Source organism: Emydura macquarii, unplaced genomic scaffold, assembly GCF_026122565.2.
Source record: "Emydura macquarii macquarii isolate MOO-44397 ecotype Brisbane River unplaced genomic scaffold, CSIRO-AGI_Emac_v2 contig_2988, whole genome shotgun sequence".
Lineage (NCBI taxonomy): Eukaryota > Metazoa > Chordata > Testudines > Chelidae > Emydura > Emydura macquarii.
The window spans coordinates 5,698,721-5,723,040 of record NW_027133125.1 but is presented as its reverse complement, the minus strand read 5'-3'; the positions used below and the strand labels follow the sequence as shown (position 1 = coordinate 5,723,040).

The 24,320-nt window shown below is 51.8% G+C and overlaps 1 protein-coding gene across 1 annotated transcript; it reads right to left on the bottom strand.

Moving 5' to 3' along the window:
• Window positions 1-317: 317 nt before the first annotated feature.
• Window positions 318-23,560, bottom strand: RETREG2 (reticulophagy regulator family member 2). Its single transcript, XM_067529436.1, has 9 exons — window positions 23,292-23,560; window positions 18,572-18,678; window positions 11,765-11,795; window positions 10,773-10,908; window positions 9,082-9,166; window positions 6,916-7,053; window positions 6,346-6,446; window positions 5,157-5,292; window positions 318-4,567 (listed from the first exon to the last, which is right to left on the bottom strand). The coding sequence occupies exons 1-9, from the start codon at window positions 23,489-23,491 to the stop codon at window positions 3,828-3,830; spliced, it is 1,674 nt and encodes a 557-aa protein (XP_067385537.1). The 5' UTR covers window positions 23,492-23,560; the 3' UTR covers window positions 318-3,827.
• Window positions 23,561-24,320: the final 760 nt, after the last annotated feature.

The window sequence follows — 24,320 nt, the reverse complement described above, 5'->3', positions numbered from 1 at the left end:
GGGGGGAAGAATCCAAGCTGGTGGGCAGCCACTCACCGGCTGGCATTGCCCCTCCGCCTCCCCACACGTCACGCGTCTCAGGGGGCCTGCTCACACCAACCCGAGGCTGGTACAGGTGTCCACCCATATCCGCTCCGTGCCAAGTCTGCTCTGAGTGCAGAGTTCCAACACAGACAGACAGACCCTACCCTGACAGGAACACCAGGGCCTTTGAAAAGAAGTGATTTCTCACTCCCAGTGACTGGAGCTGAATGTCAAAGACTGACACGGCCCGGCCCAGGAGAGGGATGTCTGGAAGACAAGCGAGAAAGACTCCATCACATACAACCACCTTTATTACCCAGAACTTTCTCAGCTAACTTTTTTATTTTTTATTACAAATTCTACATTTTGCTTTTAAATATAGTCATAGAATGAACACTGGTTACAAGGACCCATTTCTCTGGATGTTATTAGTAGGAGACTAACAAATGTTTGTCACCAGGTCTCCTACCGACCTACCAGCAACGAAAAGTCACCGCTGGTACCAGCTTCCGTGGACGCAGTGCTGAGGCAGAGCGGGCCTTCTAGCCAGAAACATACGAGCACAAGCACACAAAATCCCTTCCCCTCCCAACACTCAAAGACAACTCGGGGTCCCAACGTTATTGGGTGTGACCCACGTGTGCTCCTCACACAGAACAAGGACGTGTACCGCTCAGGGAGCTGGCTGCTTCGTGATACCTTGGTGGGTGACTTTTTGGAACAACGTTAACACCATCTGAACGTGCGCCACGCACACGGCCGTTACCCTCAGGATCTACCCTGCACGCAGGATTCCCACAGCAATACAGGACAAGGGTGCCCCAATTTTGCCTTGGCAGCTTGCCAGGAGCTTATCTCATTTACATAAAAGCATTTCTGACAGACGTGGCCCATGGAGTCTCGAGGTCACAGCATGTGACATGGTGTCCTCGGAGGAAGAGACCTGCTTGCTAGGACCTGTAGCCGCCAGGGTCTGCACTACTGTGGTAAAAGGGGTGAGAACTTTTGGGACACCCGTTGCACCAGGAGGTGGTTTTGGGGAAGTGCCTCTATATTATCTGCTCAATAAATAACCTGACACCTCCCAAACCCGTGATTTGAAAGCAATCGGCCTAGCTCGAAAGAGGCCAGTAGGGCTAACATTAAAGAATTCATAGACCCAGAAGCAACCACACTCCCATGGGAACGTTACCTTGAGCAGGGAAGTCAGGCAGTTTAGCAGAGCCCATGTAATAAGTGCATTAAACAGTCAAACAGTGACACAGAACTACCAACTCCTCTGGAGTTCCTACAGCAGAGCTCTGCCCTGTCCCTACACCAACAGGAAAAAAGGGGCAGGTAACCCCCACACAATATAGCTGAATGGCGTTAGCGTGCTGTAAAATAAAACCCACACCAGCGGATAGAGTGACAGCTGAAGCCCAGCTTCATCTCCGCCCAGGGCCGTAGCAGGGCCAGAGAACTCTCCAAAATGCTCTGCCCAAGGGGTGTAGCAAGGATATCACTGGGCCCACCCCTGCTTATCTCAGCCCTCTGGTCTCGGGTAGTTCTCTGGAGTGCAAGGTGCTGCTGCTTTAAAAGCTCTGTTGTCAGTTATGAGATAAACCCCATAGAGAGGCTGACAAGGTCTCAGCTCTGGGACCGGGAGAGAGAGAGCCATCTGGGGGGCGAGGGGAACCCCTCTGCATTAGACTACAGACTCCCACTCAGGGCCATGTTTAAGGGACTGGTGACCACGGCTGTGCTGACACAAACCTGGACCGCAGCACACTAAATAAGAACAGCTGTGAGAGGCGGCAACAGCTACATCCATACAGAAAGTTCCCACTCCCCCCGCCCAGGCCACGCTCCCGATTCAGGGCCTGCGTACAATGGCTGTAACTGGGTTCCCTGCTCTGGCAGCCTACGCCAGCCCCGCGGTTATGACGGCAGTGCTCGACTTGGGAAAACGAGCGGGAGCATACGTCATTGGCGTGACAACGGGCAGGATTCCGGTCAGCCTGGCTGTTGGGTGCGTTGGCCTAAGGCAGAGCCTGAAACCCCACTGCCACCATTACACAGAGGCCTTTCCACGCGCACTGCGGTGCGCCACTGCGCGGCAGAGGCAGGGCTAGCACGAAGAGGCTCAGACCCCTGCCAGCCTCTGTGCTGAGCCTTCACGCTCTGGCCGTGACGTTTCTCCTGGGTCCCGCTCAGGGCTCAGGGGCTGTGCGCAGAAGCTGCCAAGTCAGTTTCCAGCTTTCCCCCATAGCGTTAGCAGAGCCCCACGTGTTCCCATCCCAGAGCTAAGGCCAGGGACATCAATTCCCTTCTCCAGGAACACAGCACAGCGAGAGCCATTTCAGGAAGGGACGAAAGCTCCTTCCCGAGGATAGCCTGTGGCAGGGACACGGGGAGCAGCACCTCTGATGGAAATGAGAGCAGAAGCCCTATCAGATAACCTAGCCCAGGACAGTCCAGGAAACACGGGGTACCCCCACTGGACTAGAATGGGAGCTGCTTCCCACCCGCCTGCTTGACAGGACGGGATATGGAGGTGGTTCTCACGCTACCCTGAAAGCTACACCCAGTTAGGGTAGCCCTGTCAGAGGAAGACGCCGTAACTGCCAGGAGCGGGTTGACTGGGCAGCAGGAGGGGGCCTGAGGTGCCAAGAGCTCACAGGAGGGAAGAGAGGTGTTGGAGTGGAGCTGTATTGGCCCAGCCCTGGGGGTGGGAGGGGGCACTTGGCATGTAAAGTGCAGTAGCAGATTACAGAGCACTGTCCTGAGGGCACAGCTTTTAAGTTAGTTAATTAACAACTGAAGATTTTGGGGGCTCCCCCTCACACAATTACCGTCTGTACAGGCCCCTCGGACTACGGCACAAAACAGTTACAGACATAAAACCACCACCTTCTTCTCCGCTGCACAAGCAGTTTATAAACTCCTTTGAAGCCACCTCAAAGCCTTGCAGCTGTCAGAGCGAGATGCCAGACAAGAGGAAGGGGTGCTCAGGGGTCCGGCCTGCTCATGCTTATTTAGAGAGCGACGGTTTGGACAGCCGTCTGGGGGCAGCACAGTTAAAGGTAGAAGAGAATCAGGGTACACTGGAATAGGGGCAAGGAGCTGCTGGTCCAGACCTGGAAGCTGTTCCGTTCAGAGCAGCACCCTCCAAGGCAGCTTAGTAGCATGCCTCAGGCCTGGCACCCAGGGAAATGCTCCAGCTAGTTCCCAATGCTCTGTCTGATGGTTATGATGGAGAAGATGATACAATTTAGCATCAGCCCTGCAGGCCTCTGCCTGCATCCACCCTCCTTCTCCGTGTTGGTAGAAAGCAGCCTGCCTCTGCTCCGAGAGCCCTCCCGCGGGGAGAGCGGAGTTGTATTTCCTTCCCCGCCTCCCATCCAGCTAAACCAAAGAAAGATAAAATCATTTACACTTGTAGCCATTTAAAAACCCAATAAAATAAGTTTGCATCTGTCCTATCGGGGATTTGGGTGTTAGCAGCAGATACATCTAGCTCAGTACTTGGCGTGCAAAACGAAAGACAAACAGAAGACAGACCAAAATACTGCACCATCACTAGGAAGCGTTTGCTGGGGTGGGTGTTACAGTAGCAGCCTGGTTCCTCCCCAGCTCCAGGGCAAGGGGCTCCCCCCATGAAAGGCCGGGCTGTAGAAGGATGGCAAGGATGGGTTATTCCAGACACAACACATTAACAAGGGACTTTTTGCCATCCTGGTCCACACGAATATCGAAAACGGACTGGACATCTCCATACGAGTCCTTCCTTCCTCCCAGTGACAGAGGCCGACAGAAGCGACCTAAGACAAAGATGTCGCTGTCGCCGCCACCACCGCCTCTGCATCACCCTCCTTTGGCAGCTCAGAAAACGCAGGAGAGGAAGAAGCTGGAACCTGAGCGACGGGCGATTCCTGCCCTTCCTGTCCTCCTCCAAGCCCCAGCTCTACATCCATTTGCTCCAGCTCCCTCTGATCCAGTAGCTCAAAGTCATCCACTTCCCCCTCCTCCTCAAGGGAAGCCGCTGTCTCCGTCCCCACCACCTCGGTCTCTGACAGCTGAGCCTGGAAGTTCAGGGTCTCTTGGGGCTCGGTGGGGAGGAACTCTGAGAGGGAAGGCCCCTCGCTAGCGTCAGACGACCTCAGCAGGGCCGAGAGGGTGTTCTGCACCACTGTGGTGATGGCCGTGGTGACGATCTCCTCACTCAGCACGTCGACACAGATGCCTAGGCCAGGAGCAGCGGCCGTCTGCGGCTCTGCACCGCTTGGCACCACTTGCCCATTCCCGTTGAAGTGCGTATTTACAAAATGGAGAGGAGAAGCTAGGTGGAGAACGGAGAGGTCGGAGTGCACAGCTTCCTTTTCCACCGAGTCCAGCTCGTGGGCGGCGTGGGCCAGCTCGGGGCCCAGCGGCACCCCAAAGGCATCGTCGTCGCTCTGTGGCCCTAGGTCTCTGGAATGATACTCTTCCACAGAGGGGAACTCTGCCAGGTCCTTGGTGAAGGACTCCTCCGGCTCACTGGGCAGGCTCTGCTGATCCAGGTCTGAAAGGCACAGCCGGGCACCGCCATTAGCAGCGGCACTAATCTGCGTCTCCCACTCTACACCGTCCCATTCACTCAGACCCAGGCTGTTCACCTGCCGGCTCCAGCTGGTCTTTGCCTGTGAGGGCCCCTCCAGCCTGGCTAGGGTGGGAGCAGGACCTTTCCCGGCACTCCCACGAGGGGAGCGCTTGAAGGAACACAGGTTTGGATTCAAGCTCCTCCACAATTTAGCTTCTTCCGGCCTAGGAGCCACCTCCCTTCGCTCTGCCCCACACGTGGGGTGTGCAGGCAGCTCATCTGACCATCCCTTTCAAACACCCAGAAACAACAAGCCGCCAAAGCAGCCGACAGCCAGGGGCAAACATTCAGACTCCCACCCCAGGGACTGGGGATGGGGGGAAGGGGAGAGATGGGCCAAGACACCTTCATAGTCTAGTAAGGGTCTCCTGGTTCCCTTCCTGCCCCTTTTCCCTGCAAACTGCCCAGTTCCCTGCCCCCCAGGGGGACTGACTCAGCTCTGGTGGAGAGCAGTGCCTTGTGCCAGGACAATGTGTTTGGGGTGAGAGTGGGATTTATGATCGCTATGTACCTTCAGACACGTCTGTCAGCTGTGGGGTGGTGGCCCTGGAGACAGAGAAGCCCCCGCTCTCCAGGATGGAAGCCTCCTCATCAGAGAGCTCAGAGTCTGTAATCGCCAGGGCTAGCGCCGTCTTCTTCACATCCACCTGTGGGGGAGGAGAGCCGAGGGGACCGTTCGGTTCGGCTGTGGGCTGGCAGCACTCCCGCCCAGCTCCTCTGCTCAAACCAGAAGTGACCTGCCGGATGGACTGTTACACAGGGGTTTGTACTGTGCTCGCGCCGGGCTGGGCAGAACCAGCACTACAGCGTCCATGCACGGCCACTCTGGCTGCTCCTGGAGCGAGCTCGGACGGGTTTGCATCCTGCCAAAGCACAGGGCGGCAGATCCAGCGAAGAGCATGTGGGAGACTCCTGGGAGCCCTGTGGGATTCTAGCGCTCCGCCCCTGCGGCACTACAGAATAGCACTGTCCCAAGGGGCAGGGCTCCCGTTCACACTGGTGCCGACAGGCCATGCCAAAGCAGACATCCATACATGCAGCAGCAGATAGCACTGCAGATCCTTTCACGCGACCTAACGCTATTCCCCTCCCAGCCCAGCTTCTCCTTCCACTGGGAGCTGCGGCAAAACCAAACACCTGCACTGACCACACCATCGGCATGGAAATAAGCGAGATACACATTTCCCATCTGCTGAGTCAGCGAGGGTGGCGGTGGGGTAAACTGCTCAATGGCCCTTTTCCCTGCGGGTGGTTAGGGTTCCGGAGACAGAAGCTGTCTGCACCAGCAGACTAAGGTTCAGCGTGACTCCCTCCATAGCCCATCTGTGCTCTTCTAGTCAGTGGACAGGGGGTCAGGGAACGCAGTGCAGGACATTCCCTTCCGACAGGGCGCAGTGTGCTGGCTCCACAGGGGTCCCTGGGATCTGCACTCCGGCTCACGGGGCCAACTGCACTGGATGACCTGACAAGCAGGCTAGCGGTGAGATCCCCGCTGCAGAGGCAGCTCCCACCCTTCCTTAGCACTCGCGGGTCATGTCCCAATCCTGGCCAGTGCCTAGAGACAAGGCCGACATGCGCAGGGGTGGTGCTGGTTACTGGTGTGTGGCCGCATTCTGAGCAGCCCCGTTCCCTGGCTCTCTGGGGAGGAGAGGGCGCTGGGGCATGGGATATCTACCGCCCGGCTCCTCTGCTGCCCTTACCATCGGGGAGAAGCCAGACAGCTCCGCCTCGCTCTCACTCTCGCTCTCCGTCTCCGCCATTGGCTCATCGCCGGCCATGGGCTCGCTCTTCCCCCGTCGCTCTGTGTGCAGAAATGGAAGGAATCTCATTGCCCGGCACTTGGCTCACAATCCTGGAGAGGGTGGGAAGGGCCTGCTGGGTCCCATCTAGTTCATCCCCTCCCCTGCCCAAAGCAGTAGGCCAGGATTGTTCCCTACAGCCCATTCGTTAAGAGTTCTGCCCAGTCCCAAATAATTGGGCGCTCACCCCTACGCCGAGGAAGCACTTCCACTGCTGAACAGGTCACCGTCAGGCACTCTCTCCCTGTACTCCCAAAACTCACCCTGTTCTTCCTTTGCTCAATTCTACGCCATCACCCGTAGCCATAACCTATAGGATTCCCCTCCCTTCCCCCAGTTATTCCCCACCCTCTTCGGGGATTACACTGCTCAGGTGCTCTGCACTTATTCCGACTTGCCAGGGCTGGTTTTAGGCGTACTGGTTTCCCAGCTGGCCAAAGCAGAGGTAACAGAGAAAAGGCACTGCCTTACTTTTCTTCTGGTGCTTCAGGTGCAGGGTCTCTGCCTTCATGCTGTAGTCCAGTTTCATCAGGACAGGTTCCAGCCGAGTGTACATCCTCTGGATCAGCTCATGGTAAACCACCAATGGCCAGAGCAGAATGCTGAGCACTGGAAATGCAGAGAGAGGCCAGAGCACATTAGCTGTTAGGAAAGGGACTGGTAAGAAGCCAGACAACATCATAATGGCACTATATAAATGCGCAGCACAACCACACCTTGAATACTGTGTGCAGTTCTAGTCACCTGAGCAAACAAAAGATATACTAGAATTGTAAAAGGTGCAGAGAAGGGGAACAAAAATGATGAGGGGTATGGAAGAGCTTCCAGGTGAGAAGAGATTAAACAGAACGGGTCTGTTCAGCTTGGAAAAGAGGCGACTAAGGGGGATATGCCAGAGGTCTATAAAACATGAGTGGTGAGGAGAGAGTGAATAGGGAAATGTTATTTACCCCTTTTCATAACACAAGAACCAGTTGTCACCCAATGAAATTAATAGGCAACATGTTTAAAAAACAAACAAAAGCAAGTTCTTCACACAATGCACAGTCAGCCTGTGGAACTCATTTCCAGGGATGATGTGAAGGTCAGAAGAATAACAGGGTTGAAAAAAGATTTAAATAAGTGAATGGAGGATCGCTGGCAGCCATTGATGGACCTGAGATGGCCAGAGGCACAAGCCCATGCTTCAGGTGTCCCTAAATCTCCAACTGCCAGAAGCAAGGATTGGACGATGGGCTGGGAATCACTCGATATTGTCCTGTTCTGCTCATTCACTCTGACGCCGACAGCAGCCAGTGCCACATGAAGACAGGATAGTGGGCTAGGTGGACCATTGGTCTGACCCAGTGGGGCTGTTCTTACACTGGGAAAGGAACAACAGGCCAATTCTTCCAGCAGCTGGGCACATGAGCACCAGGAATGGAACCCGATGTCAACTGAGGAGCAGTCTGATGGTACTAGCTTCACCTCCACAGCTCTGCCAAAGCACCTCACTCCTGATCTGCAGCACTCTCTATAATTCCTTCACAAACAGCTTTGCTGATGCACGGCAGTTCTTACCTGTCACAGCCCTTCTATTACAAAGCCAGAGCTCTCCGGAGCTCAACCAACGCTCCTCATTCCTGCCCTGTGTCAAGTTCCAGGAGTTGGAGCTATTGATGGGGGTTAATTACAAGTGACTGACTTCTGAAAGGGCTGCAGCAGCCTACGACTTACAAGCTACGCTGTGACCCAACTGGAAGCCAGCGTGCTGAGCAACCTGATAAGCGAACTCGTGCACTTGAGCAGGGGAAGAGTACGGAGATTTTCCAGAGGGGCAGCCGTGTTAGTCTGCATACAGCAAAAACAAGAGTCCTGCAGCACTCTAAAGACTAACACATTCCAGCAGGCATACGCTTTCGTGGGCTGCAACCCACTTCTTCAGATGCAGCCCACGAAAGCTTATGCCTGCCGAAATGTGTTAGTCTTTAGAGTGCTGCAGGACTCCTGTTGTTTTTGCAGTAAGGAGATTGGCATTCCAAGTTTCCAAACTGTTGCTTTGACTCTATACTGAAGTTTTTTAGGGAGATCTTAAGATAGCCAATTACTTGCGTTTCCTTCCTATTTTACGTCCCGCTGCCTGCAACGCTTTGGGAAGGTGGAATACACATTTTCTTTCCTCAGCAGTTTTTTCCTTTCACACCTGGCAGACATGAACTCGTTCTCTGTTAAAGTTTCAGAGTGACACTGCATTTCTCTGCTCCCCTGCAGGAACCTCTGCTTCACTGAGCATGTTAGAGACACAAGATGAGTGAGGCAGTATCTTTTATTGGACCAATTACCTCACCGACGGTGTCTCTCTAACACCCGGACCAACAGGCCTACAACTACACTGCACACGTAGACCAGTGCAGACCTGGGAGAGGGTTCATTGGTTGATCTTGGCTCCCTCTGCTGGCTTTGCGCAGTACTGCATCACACTGTAGGTCCTACATAAACAGTAAGCTAGCAAATGACCCAAGGCCGCAGGGAGGTGAGGGGCTATGCACATCAGATTGTCTGGCGGGGATATGAAAGAATCATTTCTAGCAGCTTATCAAATGACTCAGGCCGGTCACTATTGGCCTCAGCTGATGTAAAGGGGCCACTTATACTCACAGATGATGGAGGAGATCATTATGCCTGGAACATAGTGTCCGACTATAGCCAGGACCAGGCACCCCGAACAGACCCTTGCACAGAACTGGGGAAACAAAGAGGGGAGGGATGAACAAAACAATATGCAAGAGGCAAAGACGCCATCCATGCAGCTGGTGCAAGAGACTCGCTCAGCGCCATTTCTCACATGAATGTATTTTAACACAAATGCAATACGCAAAAACCTAATCCAACCCAACGGCTTATTCTAGCCTTGATTGTGCTGAGCACCTACAGCACTAATGGTCAGGACTCTAACTTCTTGGCCCTGGGGAGAAGCAGAACAAAGTGCAAAAAAGCACATCAGTGTAGATGAGATCTAGGGAAACTTAAGACCAGTGGGGGGCCCCCCCCCAGACAAACCAGCTTTATGAGAATGTCCTAAAATCTAGCACTTCTGAAGTTCGACACAGTTTCCTGGAAGTGAGATGTGATATATTATGATTAGGCGTTATATAGTGCTGTTCATTTATAGATTAACATTTTATAGCGTATTGTCCCTTCTGTTACACAGATGGGGAAACCGAGGCATAGACTGTCCACAGTCATACAGTAAGCCAGTGGCAGGACCAGGGATAGTATCTAGGTCTCTTTATATCTAGCTTGGCGTCTAATCCACCCCAGGTCTGACTCATCTAGAAGTGGTGGGTGTGTGAAGGTCTAGTCTAGACTCTTCTGTTCTTTGCAACGGGCACAGGCCCTTCTCACAGGACCTATGGTTGTTCTCAGGTACTGGAGGTCTGTCAAAGGGATCAGGGCTGGAGAAGCTGGCCATCGTGTGAGCTGAAAGGCTGGTTGGCAGAGTAAAGGAAGCCATATAAGCGAGTTTGGTGCACCCTGGGAGTCTCATCTTCCAACCAATTCAAGCTCAACACTAGTGGAAACCAGACTTGAAATGTCGAGTCGCTTTCTTCCCCCTTCTGGGTGATTATTGTAACTGTGGAGGCATCTGTCTGAGAAGTAGCTATAGCCAGCAATGGAAGGAAATGTAGTAAAAACCCACTGATCTCTAATTTGAGCATACTGGATTCTACCAAGTCTGCGACAAAGGTAGCCTGTGTGGATGTCATTGATCTCTTGTGACATCGAGGTCCTAATACAGACCAGAAGGCCTGGCTACAAATTTAGAGACCATTCCTCCCCATACGACATGTGACACAACCATCAACCCTAGGTTTATGCCAGATTCTCTCGTGTATTCAGGAGCCCTGAACACCACTGCACGATGGATGTGGCTAACAGCAGCTTGAGGGTGCCGTTTGCAAGACAGACACAAACAGCTTCCAGCACTGAACGGAACCTATGACAGGGCAAATGCCATAATGGGGCAAACTTCCTACTCAGACTATAAATCAAGGAACGAAAAGAACAAAGAGCTGGCCATCCACATATGGGGTTAATCTTGGCCCCAGCCGACAGGTGCTGGGAACACAATTACTCATTGGTAAAGCTTCCCTTTCGTGCTGAAGTCCAGGGCACGGTGGAGTGAAAGAAGGGCACCAGCAATCATTAGTGAAAGGCTTTAACCATGAAAATCTTGGCCCTAAAGTTTCCCCCATACCCCGGGTGATCTGAGGAGTCACTGACCGCAAGGGGAACTGTAAGGTCTGAGGGTCTCCAGCACAGGGGGGAGCAGCCCATCCCCAGTTTACCTTGGCAGGATTTTGCCTCTTGTACTGTAGCAGCTCCTGCAGGTACAACCTGAAGGTGACACAGCTCTCAGCCAAGCAGTAGCACAGCTCGGGGACACTGAGAAGACGAGGCTGTGCTCCGGCCGTCACACCCTCACTAGAGAAACAGATACAAGTGTAAGATGCACCCCACTTCATTTGCGGGTAATGAAGCCCTTGCTTCCCTGGGGCTGCTGAATACCGGGGTGTCTCTCAAACTTAACTTCACTAATGATGCCTTTCTGATTTGTAGAGACCTCTGCCTATCAGATGGTCTGATGAGGGATACCTGAACCATGCTGAAAGAGCAGAGGCCTAGGCATCTTGTTGAAAAACACACCGCCTCCTTGGAAATATTAACATCCCCATGTCACAGGTCAAGAAACTGAGGCACAGAGGTGAAGCATCAGAGCTAGGATTAGACCTCAGGGAGCTCTGAGCCCCTGGTCCTGGGTAACAAATGCCTTGGAACTCGGAGGGACTGTGTTGCTCAGAACCAATGGCTAAGCACTGGGTGCCAGAAACATGCAATTACAGGTGGTGCATATATTCTACAAAAGCCGATCCCAGCAATTTCCTTCTCTCTGGAGATTCTTAAAAGAGCTTGGGACAGATTCTCTTTACCTGAGCTTTATTTAGGGAAAAACCCTGGACGTCCCGAGTGCCAGAAGCACACAGGCTTTATTGCCATATGAATGGCATCAAGGGTCCCTGGACTTTCAAAATGCAGTTCCTGGGCAAACGAAGCAAACGGCTCCCACTGTGGAAGGAGGAACCATTCCAAATACTGCTGTGGGTCAGCAAAAAAAAGGCATTTCAGGAACTATGCACATGAACACACAACAGTGTGTAGTGGGGAGCAATCCTGAGCAAGGGCAAAGAAGGGGCGCCAGGCAAGGAGAAAGAGACGAGATCATCACACAGCCTTCCCCACCCCCACGGCCCCTTTCCCCAGAGTGCACAAGGGAGCCTACCTGTCCCCTCCTGGCTCCTCCGAGGGCTGTGCTGTAGGGGCAGAAGAGGAGAGATTCGTTAGCTAAGTGAAAAATAAAACATGGCAGTTTAATTGCTAGGAGCTGAGCAGAGAATCAGCTGGGATCTCCCTGCACGTGGGAATCAGGCTAGAGACGGCTTTTGGGTTTGGATGTGTTTACGTGCAGAGATAAGCAGGAAGGATTCGTGGTAAAGGTTAGCTTTCAAAACCAGAGTGGCCAAAGCACTGCACACAGGCCAGATTCAGTGCACAAATGTCTGTAATGGGGCCAGTGGCTGTGCTTGTCCTAAGCAGGGCTGCAGCTCTCAGACCCCAGCATGAAGTGCAGTCAGGTCACAGATTCCATCGCCACTAGAGACGCCAATACAGACTGACCTGAAGTCCTGTACCCAGGAGCCTGGGGCCTCCACAGGCTGCAGCACCATGTTAAGACAAGGGCAGCTGTAATCTCAGGGGCATCCCTTAAACTCTTAACAAGGCGCCAATGTGGCTCCTGAGCAGGGCAAAATATGAGCTCAGATGCTGTCTGAAAACTGAATAGCAAAGTCCCTGAATATGGTTCATATCTGCCCTTGGCTGTCAGCTGTGTGCTGCATTTCCTTTAGCACCTGCCATCCCAGATTCATCTGCAGAGAGTGGTCGGAGTAGGCACCTCTCTGCAACTCATGGCATGATGTTTGTATGCAAAAAACACCCCTCCCCCTGCCCCACAGTTAGGTACCAAATAGCACAGACCTGCTGTACACCTCTAGTTGTGGGTTCCCAGGTGTAACTATGTCCTGCTAGCAGCACTGACTCCACTGGGAAATAGACGTTATTTACGATTTGTCTTATGGCAGGGCCCTGGAACCCCAGTCACAGACCAGGACCCCATTGCGCTAAATGTGGTGTAGATGCAAGCCAGGCTATTGGGGGGCTTGAAAATCGGACAAATACAGATTGGCCAAGGCGTCTCTCCAGCCCACTTTGTGACATGGGCTCAGTGACAATGAAGCAGGGCTTCTGTGCAGTGCTGAAGGCATTTTCCAATGCTTCCACAACTCTGAGCTCAGATGGGATTTTTCTGCTCAAGCATAAAAAAAAGAGCAATAAAAATGAAGGGCTGTTGTCAACTGAATTCAGGCTGTATGCAAAAAACAGGTCTATAAACCCCACATGCCTAGAAGGGCTTTTGGGTCTTCCTCCTGGAGTCTTGTCACCAGAAAGTAGAAATGGTAGGTCCAAGCTCGTCTCACTCCCCAGACACGTGAGATGCAAAAAGGGAACAAGCACTCCTCACAGTGGACGCTAAGTGAGGTTTTGAGTTCTCGGCTTTAACTCTCTCCAGCATTCCCGACAGAGATGGAAGCTGTCCTGTGTAACTGTCCTTACAAATGACAGCGGTGGGCAAGTCAGTCAAACGCTTCCCTTTGCTGGAGCTGCCAAACTGACAGGCTCTTGAGCAGTGCACTGGAGCAGGAAACTAGGCAATCCTTTTAGTCTGTGACCCAGATTCCAGTCATCAGCCCTGGCAGAGAGGAGCCAATTGCCCTCTGAGGCTGGGCTGCCCAGTCACTCTCCGTGTCAGCGTGTATTCGGGCAGCTCTTTCGTCAGCTCAGCAGCCAGTGCACACCCAGGGAGCCATGGCTTCTCTGGCACAGCATGTGATTTGAGCATTATTAATGCAGCAGTTTTGCCGTGCTGGGAGTCTGCTTCTCTCTCATAGCGGATGCAAAAGCATTTGCTATCGTCGCATCTCCATGCTGAGGAGTCTCAAAGATGCTGCTGCATCGCAGCACACAGAAACCCAGCGCACTCAGAGCTCAGCTGCTGCCCGCACTATGCCAGCGTCACTCAGGAAGTGATGTCTGGCACTGGCCCTTTGTATTATTTGCTGCACTATCTGATAGCGCAGGCACGACTGGGTTGCATTAGCTGTTCTCGTACAAGTGACACCACGCTGGCCTATTGATGGAACCTCTCCTGTTTTCTGAGGCATTCGCACCAGGATATGTGGAATTACTCAGGATCCCCAGTCCCATCAGTGCAGTAGGCTGTGACAGAAGCTATGGCACAGTAACTGAAGCTATGGCAATGGAGCGAATGAGAGGACTCCTTCTAGAACCACTGCCGCTCAATGATTTTGAAATCAGCTCCAAAACTATGGTGGTTTTGGGAGATGACAGAACATTTTGGGGGTCTATCACAGCTTACCAAGGTGCAACGGAAACGCACTGGTGAAGAAAACTCAGCCAGTTGTACAGAGTTAGGATCTTCTGCAGATATTTTGCCATATTTGGCAAAATTCAAGCTCATTTAAAATGAGCAGTTTCCGCCCCTTCTTGTAGAAGCATGGTCTGCTTGCTGCCCACCCCAAAGCACTGCAGGGCTTTGAGAGGGACTAAATTCACAACAAAGCTGGAGAGAGGTTCAGAGAGGAGCTGGGACCACTCAAGTGAGCAAATTTTGAAATCCCCACTCTCCTAGTTGAGATATCATCCACCATCATCCCAATTAAATCAATGGGATTTTAAGAGTGTATTCAGGACAGCCAGCAGGCCTTAAACATCTGTCCAGAACAGTAATGCCCTACTGACATTTCATTGTAAACATTTTATATTAACCTACAATCCAGTGTAAACAGCCTGACACACCAGATTGCATCGAAGAGACCTACTACAAGTATTCAGGGACACTTGTTGGTGCCTATGGGGCATTATTTACGGTTCCTCAGCTCTTCAAGATTCCCAGTTGGTATTCCTGATGGGCATGTCTGCAGTGCAAACTCAGCAAGAAAGCAAGGCCCCTTTTTAAAAGAGCACCAGGCATTCACTTGTGTCCCAGTTATTGTCCATACAGAATGCAGGTGCTGAGCCAGGCCTCTGCTCTTGTGCTGGAGAGTAACTTGAGGTGTCCTCCATGCACAAGACAATCTGGACTCTAGGATAAGCGATCGCCAAGGGTGAAGGCGGAGGCGTTAACTCCAGATGCAGCTCTCCCTCCCCCCAGCCAGTCTTGTACTCTCTCTCATCAAATCCCTTCTTGTACACTTAGGCATAGACTTTAAACAACATGACATAAAAAAACAGTTAGGAATTATCTGCACTTCCTTCAGCTTTGCGTGTTATCTGGTCAGCCATGTGTGGGGTCTAACAGACCCTGGAGGCATGTGTCTCTTTCAAGGTTCTGTATAGTGCCCAGCACCCTACCAGTGCTCCCGTAATGACCTTTATTTGAGCCTCATTACAGGAAGCATCTTCACGTTACTGTGAAATTTGAACATTTAGTTGTGAGTGGAAAGACGTGGAGGTAGCTGTGTTTGGTGCAGTGCATGGCTAGAGAGCTCAGAATGTAGCCATTCCGTTCTGATACGACTCCTAACACAGCTCTGCTTCTCTGTGCTCACCTTGTGGGCCAGGGGTGTGGTGGTGAGTCACTGAAGAAAAGCTGAGGTTTCACACCAGCTTTCATTCACAAGTGGAATTACTGAGGATGCTCAGTTAACCAGGATGCTCCAGACTCTCATATACTGGTTCTGAGACGTGCGTATATATGTATAAACTCGTAAAGGTGCCACATGGACCTATTTCTTGCTCTGCCGGAAATACGAAGGATGAAACTACAAGGCTGTCATTCTGTGTTTAAGCTGGAGGCCAGACTCAAACAAGAGCCGCAACACATTCCGCTGTGGCACCTCGCACAAGGAGGCCCCTTGGGTGCAGGAAGACGGTTCTTACCTTGATGAGCTAAGAAAATTTGGTTCAACAGACTCCACTGAAATCAAGGCTGTGACCTAACTGGATAAGTCAGCAAAGGGCAACTGATTTTAGACGAAACGTGTGGGGAAGAAAGCCACTCGGGGAGTGCCAGGTCTCTCCTGCAACAGTCAGCACAACAGGAAGGAGGATGTATATCAGGCTATCGCGCTGAGAGTCAAGGACATGGGACCAGCCTTCACTCTGATTTTCTTGGCTTCCTCACCGCTTTGTGTTATATAATTACTTCAACACTGTTTTCTGTTTGCTATGCGATAAGGAGCCGGCTTTAGATTTGGTCATTTTAGAAGGAAAAGTTTTTCCCTCCCCCACCTCGCTAAGACAGTTATAGAGGGCAGACAGAATTTTGTAAACAGGATTGAACAACCCTAATGCAAATCAGCATTTTGGGGGATTGAGGGGTATTTTAAAATGTTTAAACTCTTCCCTGCAGTGTTGGAAAAACAGTATCCTGCTAGTGCTCAAGAAACTGGCCAGTCTAGTTTCACTGTCCAAGCTGAATGAAATGCAGAGTAAACAAACAGCATCAAGAATGAGGAGATTAATACCACTGAAAGAATGTTTACAGTCTAGAGATAATCTGATCAGTGCTGCATGTGAAAGCAGCCCTTTAAGTCACCACCGTAGTAGGTCACATACAGCCCACCTTACACACATGGGGCCCCCTTCTGTCTCCTAAAGTCTGTTCATTTAATACATTTAGCTGAAAGAGGAGCTCATGAAATAGATAGCAACCCACCACACCTTGTTTGAATTTTCTTCCTTCCCGCTACTCTGAAGCCTGCTCTACACCTGAAACTTAGATCAACCTAGCTCTGCCACTCAGAGGCCTGAATTTTTCACTCCCCCAAGAGACATGGGTAAGCCAACCTAAGTCCTGGTATAGACACCTCTATCCCAGAAGAATGCTTCTGTCGACCTAGCTATCACCTCTCGAGGTTGTGGATTTACTACAACAACGGAAAAACCTCTCCTGTCACGGTAGTGAGTGTGTACACCACAGCAGCCTAGCTCCAGCACCACCACTGGGCTGCTGTGACAACTGTAGCGTAGACTTAGCCTGAGCCTGATGTTGCCAGAGTCCCTGTAATAAATTGGCCAAGATGTGCAATTACCGACTAGCTGGGAGCCAGATGTTGGTTAGTACAATAACCTAACCATAGTTCATACTGTTGTGTTCAAAGCCATTGACCTTTCTGCTACCCTGTTGCAGCCACAGACGGCTGTATCCAGTTTTGACTGTTCCACAAGAAGAACAGGCCTATCTCTAGACTAACAACAATGCAGGTGATTGTGGCTCAGTCTGGGATAAACACATAGGTTTCGACTGTTATTGGCAGTGTACTCTTCATGTCTGGAATCTACTTCTCACCCTCTGCAGTGTGTATAGAGGGAACCCTTAGGAAAAGGCTAGATAATAAGACAACATATCATAATGCCACTACATAAAGCCATGGTACGCTGACATCTTGAATACTGCATGCAGTTCTAGACACCCCATCTCAAAAAAGATATATTAGAATTGAAAAAAGTATGGAGGAGAGCAACAAAAACGATTACGGATATGGAACAGCTTCTGTATGAGGAGAGATTAAAATGTCTGGGACTGTTCATCTTAGAAAAGAGACAACTAAGGGGGAATGATAGAGGTCTAGGGGTCACCCAATGAAATTAATAGGCAGCAGGTTTAAAACAAACAAAAGAAAGCATTTCTTCACACAACTCCCAGTTGATCTGTGGAACTCCTTGCCAGAGGATATTGTGAAGGCAAGACTATAACAGAGTTCAAAGAAGAACTAGATAAATTCATGGAGGATAGGTCTAGCAATGGCTATTTGGCAGGATAGGCAGTGATTGCTATTTGCCAGAAGCTGGGAAATGGGCGACGGGATGGATCACTTGCTGATTCCCTGTACATTGCCTCTGAAACACCTGGCATTGGTCACTGTCAGAAGACAGGATATTGGGCTAGATGGACCACTGGTCTGACCCAGTATGGCCGTTCTTATGTCTATAAAACCATGAATAGTGTGGAGAGAATGAATAGGGAAGCGTTATTTACCCTTCACATAACACAAGAACCAGGGGTCACCCAATGAAATTAACAGGCAGCAGGTTTGAAACAAACATAAGGCAATACTTCACACAACACACAGTCAGCCTGTGGAACTCCTTGCCTGGAGATGTTATGAAGGCCAAAACCATAACTAGGTTCAAAAAAGAAATGGGTAAGTTCTTGGAGGACAGATCCATCAATGGCTATTAATCAAGATGGTCAAGGGTGCAACCCCATGGCCTGCACGTCCCTAACCCTCCAATTGCTAGAAGCTGGCAGTGGACGACAGAGGATGGATCACTCAATAATTGCCCTGTTCTGTCATTTCCTCTGATGTACGTGGCACTGGCCACCGTTGGAAGACAGGTTACAGGGCTAGCTGGACTATTGGGCTGACCCAGGATGGCTGTCTTTATGAAAAGGCCAGTACTGCACAGTTTCACACAGACCCCTGGAAGCTGAAGAACTCTGTTCAGAAAAAGGGGGGATTAACAAAGTGACATTGGTCCAGAGCACCTGGGCTCCTAGTAGTTTCCCTTCTGAATGGTAGAGGAGAACCAGGGTCAGAATAATTCTAGTGTTCAGCAGAAACGCACCGTTCCACCCCAATCAAGGTCCTTTTTGACATGCTTATCCAAGTGAGCTGGGCCTCACCATGCCCCATCAAACCGAACTACTATCAACAACTCCCAACCCACTGAGGCACTTGTATCGGTCCCCACACACACATTGTGACTGCACCAGCCACTGTTGCCTCCCATCTGTGCATGCTCCAACCTGCCACGGAGTCTGCCCAAGCCGGTTTTTGGATTTAAGCATGCTTCATGCAACAGCGCCAGTAGCAGCATAAGAAGTAGGAGAAGGAAGGGCCTTACAGTACCTATAATGAGGTCAGGAAATACCAGCAGTTGTCTATGAGCCAGCTGTTTAATCTCATGCCATGATTCCCCAGCTACAGCAATATGCATCACTTACCAGAGAAGTCAAACAGGAACCTGGGCTTCCACCTCTCCAGCAAGAGAATCCCAAGAAGGGAGATGCTGAGGAGAAAGAGAGGTCGCAGAGAAGTGGAGGAAAACAACCTGGGAAACCAAACAGAGAGGTCATTAGTTAGGGGCTCACAGCCTTCTTGCCAGTGCGCTGTTACCAAGATGAATCCATAGCTGCTGCTTTGTGGGCAAATGGATAGTGCTCAAGGTCCAAGATTGACCAGAAAAGTACATCTAGGCTGGGAGACTTGAGCTCTGCAGTCTGAGGCAGTAAGCCTGGGAGCAAAATCCCAGCTCTGCCACTGACTTCCTCTGTCAACTTGGGGAAGTGACTTCCCCCTCTGTGTCAGAGTCTCTTCCCCGGCTGTAAAGTAAGGATAATACTGATAACTGCGCAAGTACCAATCCTCAGAGTGGAGGTGCTACATACCATAAGTGCAAATGGGTATAAGTGACTCTCTGTAGGTGTGTTGGGAAGACTAGCTCAGTTTTGAAAAGAGCTATGGTGAGAGATGATACGTAAGTTTCTAAACCATCCTCAGATAACATTAAATGACAACAGAAACTGATCTATGACCTGCTTCCAAGTACTAGTTCTTATGCTGTTCCTCTCTCCCCCCCTTATCACATGCAGTGTTTGGCCGTAACACACAGCTGATGTAGATAGAAGATCCTGGGATCCAGTCAGTCTCCCTCACTCACATTCTGGCCTGTATCCAACACCCCCAGAGATCCATGCCCACCCCAACTAGACAGGCTGTCTCCTCCAAGGCAGAAATCAACACTTCAACAGCAAGAGGTGCTCATGAAACACGTGCCCACCCAACCTCATTCTTCTTAGTTCTCACCCCCAGCAGCAAGCAAAGAAAGGTTAGCTTCTCCTTCCAACTGAGAAGAGCTTCACTAAACTCCCTCCAGAGACTGTCAACACCATCCTTGGACCAGCCAAAGGTGAAGGGGGAGTGTTGCATTTCTGGCCCTCTGTGCTTTCAGGCTGAAAGCGCTTTCAGTCTGGGGAGGAAGAAACCACACTCGGATCTTTTACCTTGCTCCATCTGCAAACCCCTTTTACAAAAACACTTATCAAGAGACTAACCTCAAAGAGTGAAGTGCAATAGAAACACTGACTAGATAACCAGAAGGTGGCATGCATCTCATTGAGCAGAGCAACAGAGAGCTGAACTCCAGGATAAACCAAAGAATCAGAAGTTAGAGAGCTCAGAAAAGAGATTAGGTTTTATTGAGGGCCAGCAACAATCCCCTGTCCCTTCCCTGGGACCAGGACACAACTGTTCCCCAAGCGGTGAGGCTTCCATCTCTTCCTTTGGGCTGATGATTCTACAGCTAAACACATATCAACTCAGGAAGCTTTTCTTACTATTCCCCCTAAATGTTTTTTTCCTCCAAATTTCAGCTCATAATCTCCAATTTATAGTCTCTGTGGGACCGTACTCAATCCCTCCCCCACCCGTGGCACTTAAACCCTTCTGTGTACCATGTACTCACGTCCCTCACCACATTTTAATCCATTTTAATTGTCGCTCAGCCAAGCTAGACACATTTAGCTCCTTTAATCTTTCCTCATAAATCAGTCTCCCAAACACACCGGCCTTAGAGTACAGCCCCATCTTCAAAGCTCTGCTTTGGATTTACCCTCTATATTCAGCACATTAGTTCATAGTCATTTAAGGAGATGCATATTATGCAAGTTTCTAGCTGGGTCATTCTAAGGAAGAGGGAACAATAACAGAAGATCATTTAAATGGGTGTCTGGTCAAGTACCTTTTTTCTTCCCATAATTTTAGATTCAATTCTTCACTGTCTCAGCTTCTAAAAAAATAACATTTTCTGACCGATTTTGTCCTTTTCTGTTTGGAAGACCACAGACTGAACATTTTGCCAATAAAACTGACTCATTGTTTACATAAGTAAACAGGATGTTTTTCATTCCAGTCCACAGCTGGATTCTGCCACTCATCCCTCAAACTTGTTAATGTTGCTACTGTGTGTGTGTGTGGTGGGCCCTCAGGGCAGGAAGAAAAATGTTCCAGGACAGAAATACAGAGCAGCTATAGGCTTAGCAAGAGCTCAAAATCCCCAAACACGGAGATCAGTTAGGGAGGGGCCTAGGTTGTATACAGAACCTCCTTCCAGCCAGAACATTACTCAGGTTACTAACCTATTGTGACCATGGGATGAAGTGTGCACCAATATAGCAAGGACAAAGGATTTAACTAGAAACACGCCTGGGTGAGGCCCAATTAACAACAGCTGCTGGTAGGAGCATGCACTTTATCATCATAGGCCTGTTTGTGCTCGTCAAAGGAAAACAACAAGGTTACTCCAGGCTAAACGCAATCCATACAGATATATGTTGTGGACTGCGGCTGACCTCCTCTTTAATACAGAAGTACAGTCCATAGACCAGAGGGGCATTAGACAGACAGAACATCAGAGCTGAGGCCTCTTTGGACAAGATGGAGTACTGCATGCTGGGACCCCTACTAGCCATGATTTGCACCTCAAAACCCAAGGTTAGGGCAGATGCAATTGACTGTTGTATGTAAGTTAGATGCCAGCTGGCAGTGTAGCTCCTGGATGGGTGCATTTCGGATGCTCCAACAGCAAAGGGTACTAGCTGCTGTTTCAGCCTCCCTCCCTGCCTCACTATACCGCTGATTTTTTACAGTCTCCTACATTAGGTACATTCCCACTGGGAGCACAGAATGCACTTCTTCTGCTACTCTTGGGATTAACTAAAAAATGGCAATCACATCAGCTGTTAAACACATGCAACCAGGACAGAGACAAGAGTCTTGTACTTAAAATATTTCGGAGAATTTTAATTCTCAGAAAAGGTGAGACTTTGTACTAGAAAAGGTAAGTGCAAACTCTCAGCACCCCACTTCTCCCAGCGCCTCCCCATCCTGACCCACCGCTTCACCACTAGTTCTGTTTGGATTCCTCAAGACAGCTCTGCTAATGCACCTCAATCCTAACCTGCACATCCTCCATTACAGCAGCCCCAGAGATATGGCCATGGCTTTGTGGTGTGAACCAACACCATGGCAGCAACTCAATCTCATTTCCCATCATACTGCTTGAATCATCTTGGAAACATCTTCAACTGCCCACAATGGCTTTCTAGCTTTGCCCTTTATCCACTGTTCACGCACTCTTTCTGCCGAGAGACAGTCATGAGATTTGCCTTGATTTAGCCTGCAAGATGCTCTGGGGAGGGTGGGTCATTCTAGGCTTTGTTTTAGTCTCCCCTCAAGCCTCTCACACACATCAGACTACCCAAAGTCTCAAAGTAGGTTTAGAAACCAATTTTTGTTCAGAAATGAGGTGCACCAGAACATCAGCTTAAGTTCTATTTGCACTTCAATATAAGCTTCAAAACAGGAATTTTAGATTTCGATAAAGATCACGATTTGATAAAGGCGAATACACCCTGGTCATTAACGCACAAGAGATATCATAGAATTGGTCATTGAATAGCTAACATCCAGCTTTATACTGGCCATCAAGCCAAAGGAAACTGGTTCTTTGGTCTCGAGCTGGGGACATGTGAATTCTGCCCAACTCACATAGACAACTTGCCAGGAGTTCCCTGGATCCCCTACTTTTAAATAAAATTGATCATCTCTCTGAGACTACCGGAGACATCACGAGGTGCCTTATCTTGAGCTATGCAGCTTGGCTGCTGTTTGGTTTCTGCTTCTCCACTCACTGAACTTAGAGAAGAGCAGCAGCAGCAGCAGGGCACAGTAGCACTCCATGGACCACATTTCTTCCTGTCCTACGACAGGACCGCACTTGCCCCTGTCCAGAAGTGATATTGCATTCAGTTCCTAGGGAGAGGTCGAAAATACTTGCCTGACCTAGATCTAAAGCAACACCAGTTTTTTTATTGAACAATTAACACTGAGCAAGCTCTGGAGAGCATTCCAACTCTCCCACTGCAGCAGCGTCACCGTGATGTGGCACGTGTGTGGAAGGGACAAGGCAGGAACAAGAGCCTGCACTGGAGCAGAGAGCCCCACACTCTTCACAAACGGGCAAGATTTGTAATGCATCTCCCCAGAGAAACACAGTCTGAATGCAGCACCTGGCTTCCTGGGCGGTGCCGGCTTTCTGACCCAGCGTTCCAGCTGGGACGAGTGAGGTACCAGGAGACAAGATACAGGAGAGCAGCACACAAAACCCTTCACACACAACTCAACAGACGCACTGCTGGATTCCCACAGCCCAGCCAAAGCCACATCTTCAGGCTCGAACGTGAGGTTCACAGTAAAACTGACCTGAGCTGGAACCTCAGCACTGCCCCCGTAGAACCTAGGGCCAGGAGATGGGGGTCTGGGGTCCCGTCCCCCCCGTGCTGCTCACACTCTAGGGGCACACCAATCCCCAACACTCAACTCTTCCCCAGCCTCACCCCCTTCCCCATCACCCCCCCACACACACACACACTGCCGCCCCGCCCCCAGGGCTGCCCCCCCACACACACCTGGCCCCCGTCCCCCGAGCCGCCCCGCCCCCCCACAGGGCCCTCCCCACACACACCTGCTGCCCCCTCACCACAGGGCCCCCCCCCCACACCTGCCACCCCGGGCCGCCCCGCCCCCCCTCTCACCACAGGGCCCCCCACACACACCTGCCCCCCCACACCCCGGGCTGCCCCCAAGCCGCCCCGCCCCTCTCACCACAGGGCCCCCCCGAGGCCGCCGGCCGTGACCAGGCTGTGCAGCGGCCTCTCCCAGACCAGCAGCCGCTGCGCCGCCGCCAGCGCCGCCTCCCAGCCCCGCAGCCGCTGCCTCAGCGCCGCCGCCAGCCGCTCCATGGCCTCCTCGTCCGCCTCGGGCCCGGCCGCCTCCTCCGCCCGGCCGCCGCCGACGCTCGCCATGGCGCCGACGGGTCCTCGGTCGCCTCCGCTCCGCCTCGCGGGGCCGCCGCCGTCGTGGGGGGAGGGGAGGGGCGGCGCGCGCCTGTCAGCCGCGGCTGGAAGGAGCCGCGAGCGCTCGGTGGCACCACGTGACAGGGACCGGAGGAGAGGAGGGGCGAGAGCCGCTCCCTCGGCACGTGACTCAGGACGGCGCATCGCGCAGGCGCTGACTCGCCGCCCTTCTTTGCGGCACATCCTGAGTCACGGCGGCGCGCTCCCTCGGCACGTGACACGGATGCGCGTACTGCGCGTGCTCCGGCTCCGCGCGGGCCCCCTACCCTCCGAGGTGGAAGAAGCGCCGGCAAGCGCCTCCTCCTACCCAACTGCGCCTGCGTGCTCCGGTCTGCTGGGCGGGGCTAAGAAGTGGGCACCGCCCCCTGCCTGGGGCCCCTCCCCTGCAGCTGCTCCAGGCGGCTGGTGTCAGGGGCCCTGCAGGCAGGGGAGCCTCCCCCGGCCTGCAAGTCCTGGCTGGGTCCCCCCAGGCCTCCAGAGGCTCCCCTGCTTCTCCTACCAGCTGAGCCTTCTGCTGTGAGGAGCCTCCCTGGAAGGGGCTCCTGGCTGCCCGGGCCCTGCGCTGCCTGCCCGGGCCCTGCGCTGCCTGCCCGGGCCCTGCGCTGCCTGCCCTGCCCTGCCCTGCACGCTGCAAACCCGGCCCCTTCCTCACGTCCCTGCGCCCGTGTTAGGCACCTTCGACCTGGCCCCAGCTCCCAGGGGTCACGGCCAAGGTGTCCCGCGTCACCTAGAATGAGCAAAGCAGTCGCTGTCCCCTCCCAGGATGAAATCCCGGCTC

Coding starts and splice junctions, on each gene's coding strand:
- RETREG2 (XM_067529436.1), bottom strand. CDS start 23,491: ATGGCGAGCGTCGGCGGCGGCCGGGCGGAGGAGGCGGCCGGGCCCGAG. Junction 7,054..9,081: donor AATGATCTCCTCCATCATCT/GTGAGTATAAGT, acceptor CTGCATTTCCAG/TGCTCAGCATTCTGCTCTGG. Junction 4,568..5,156: donor GCTGACAGACGTGTCTGAAG/GTACATAGCGAT, acceptor TGTGCCTTTCAG/ACCTGGATCAGCAGAGCCTG.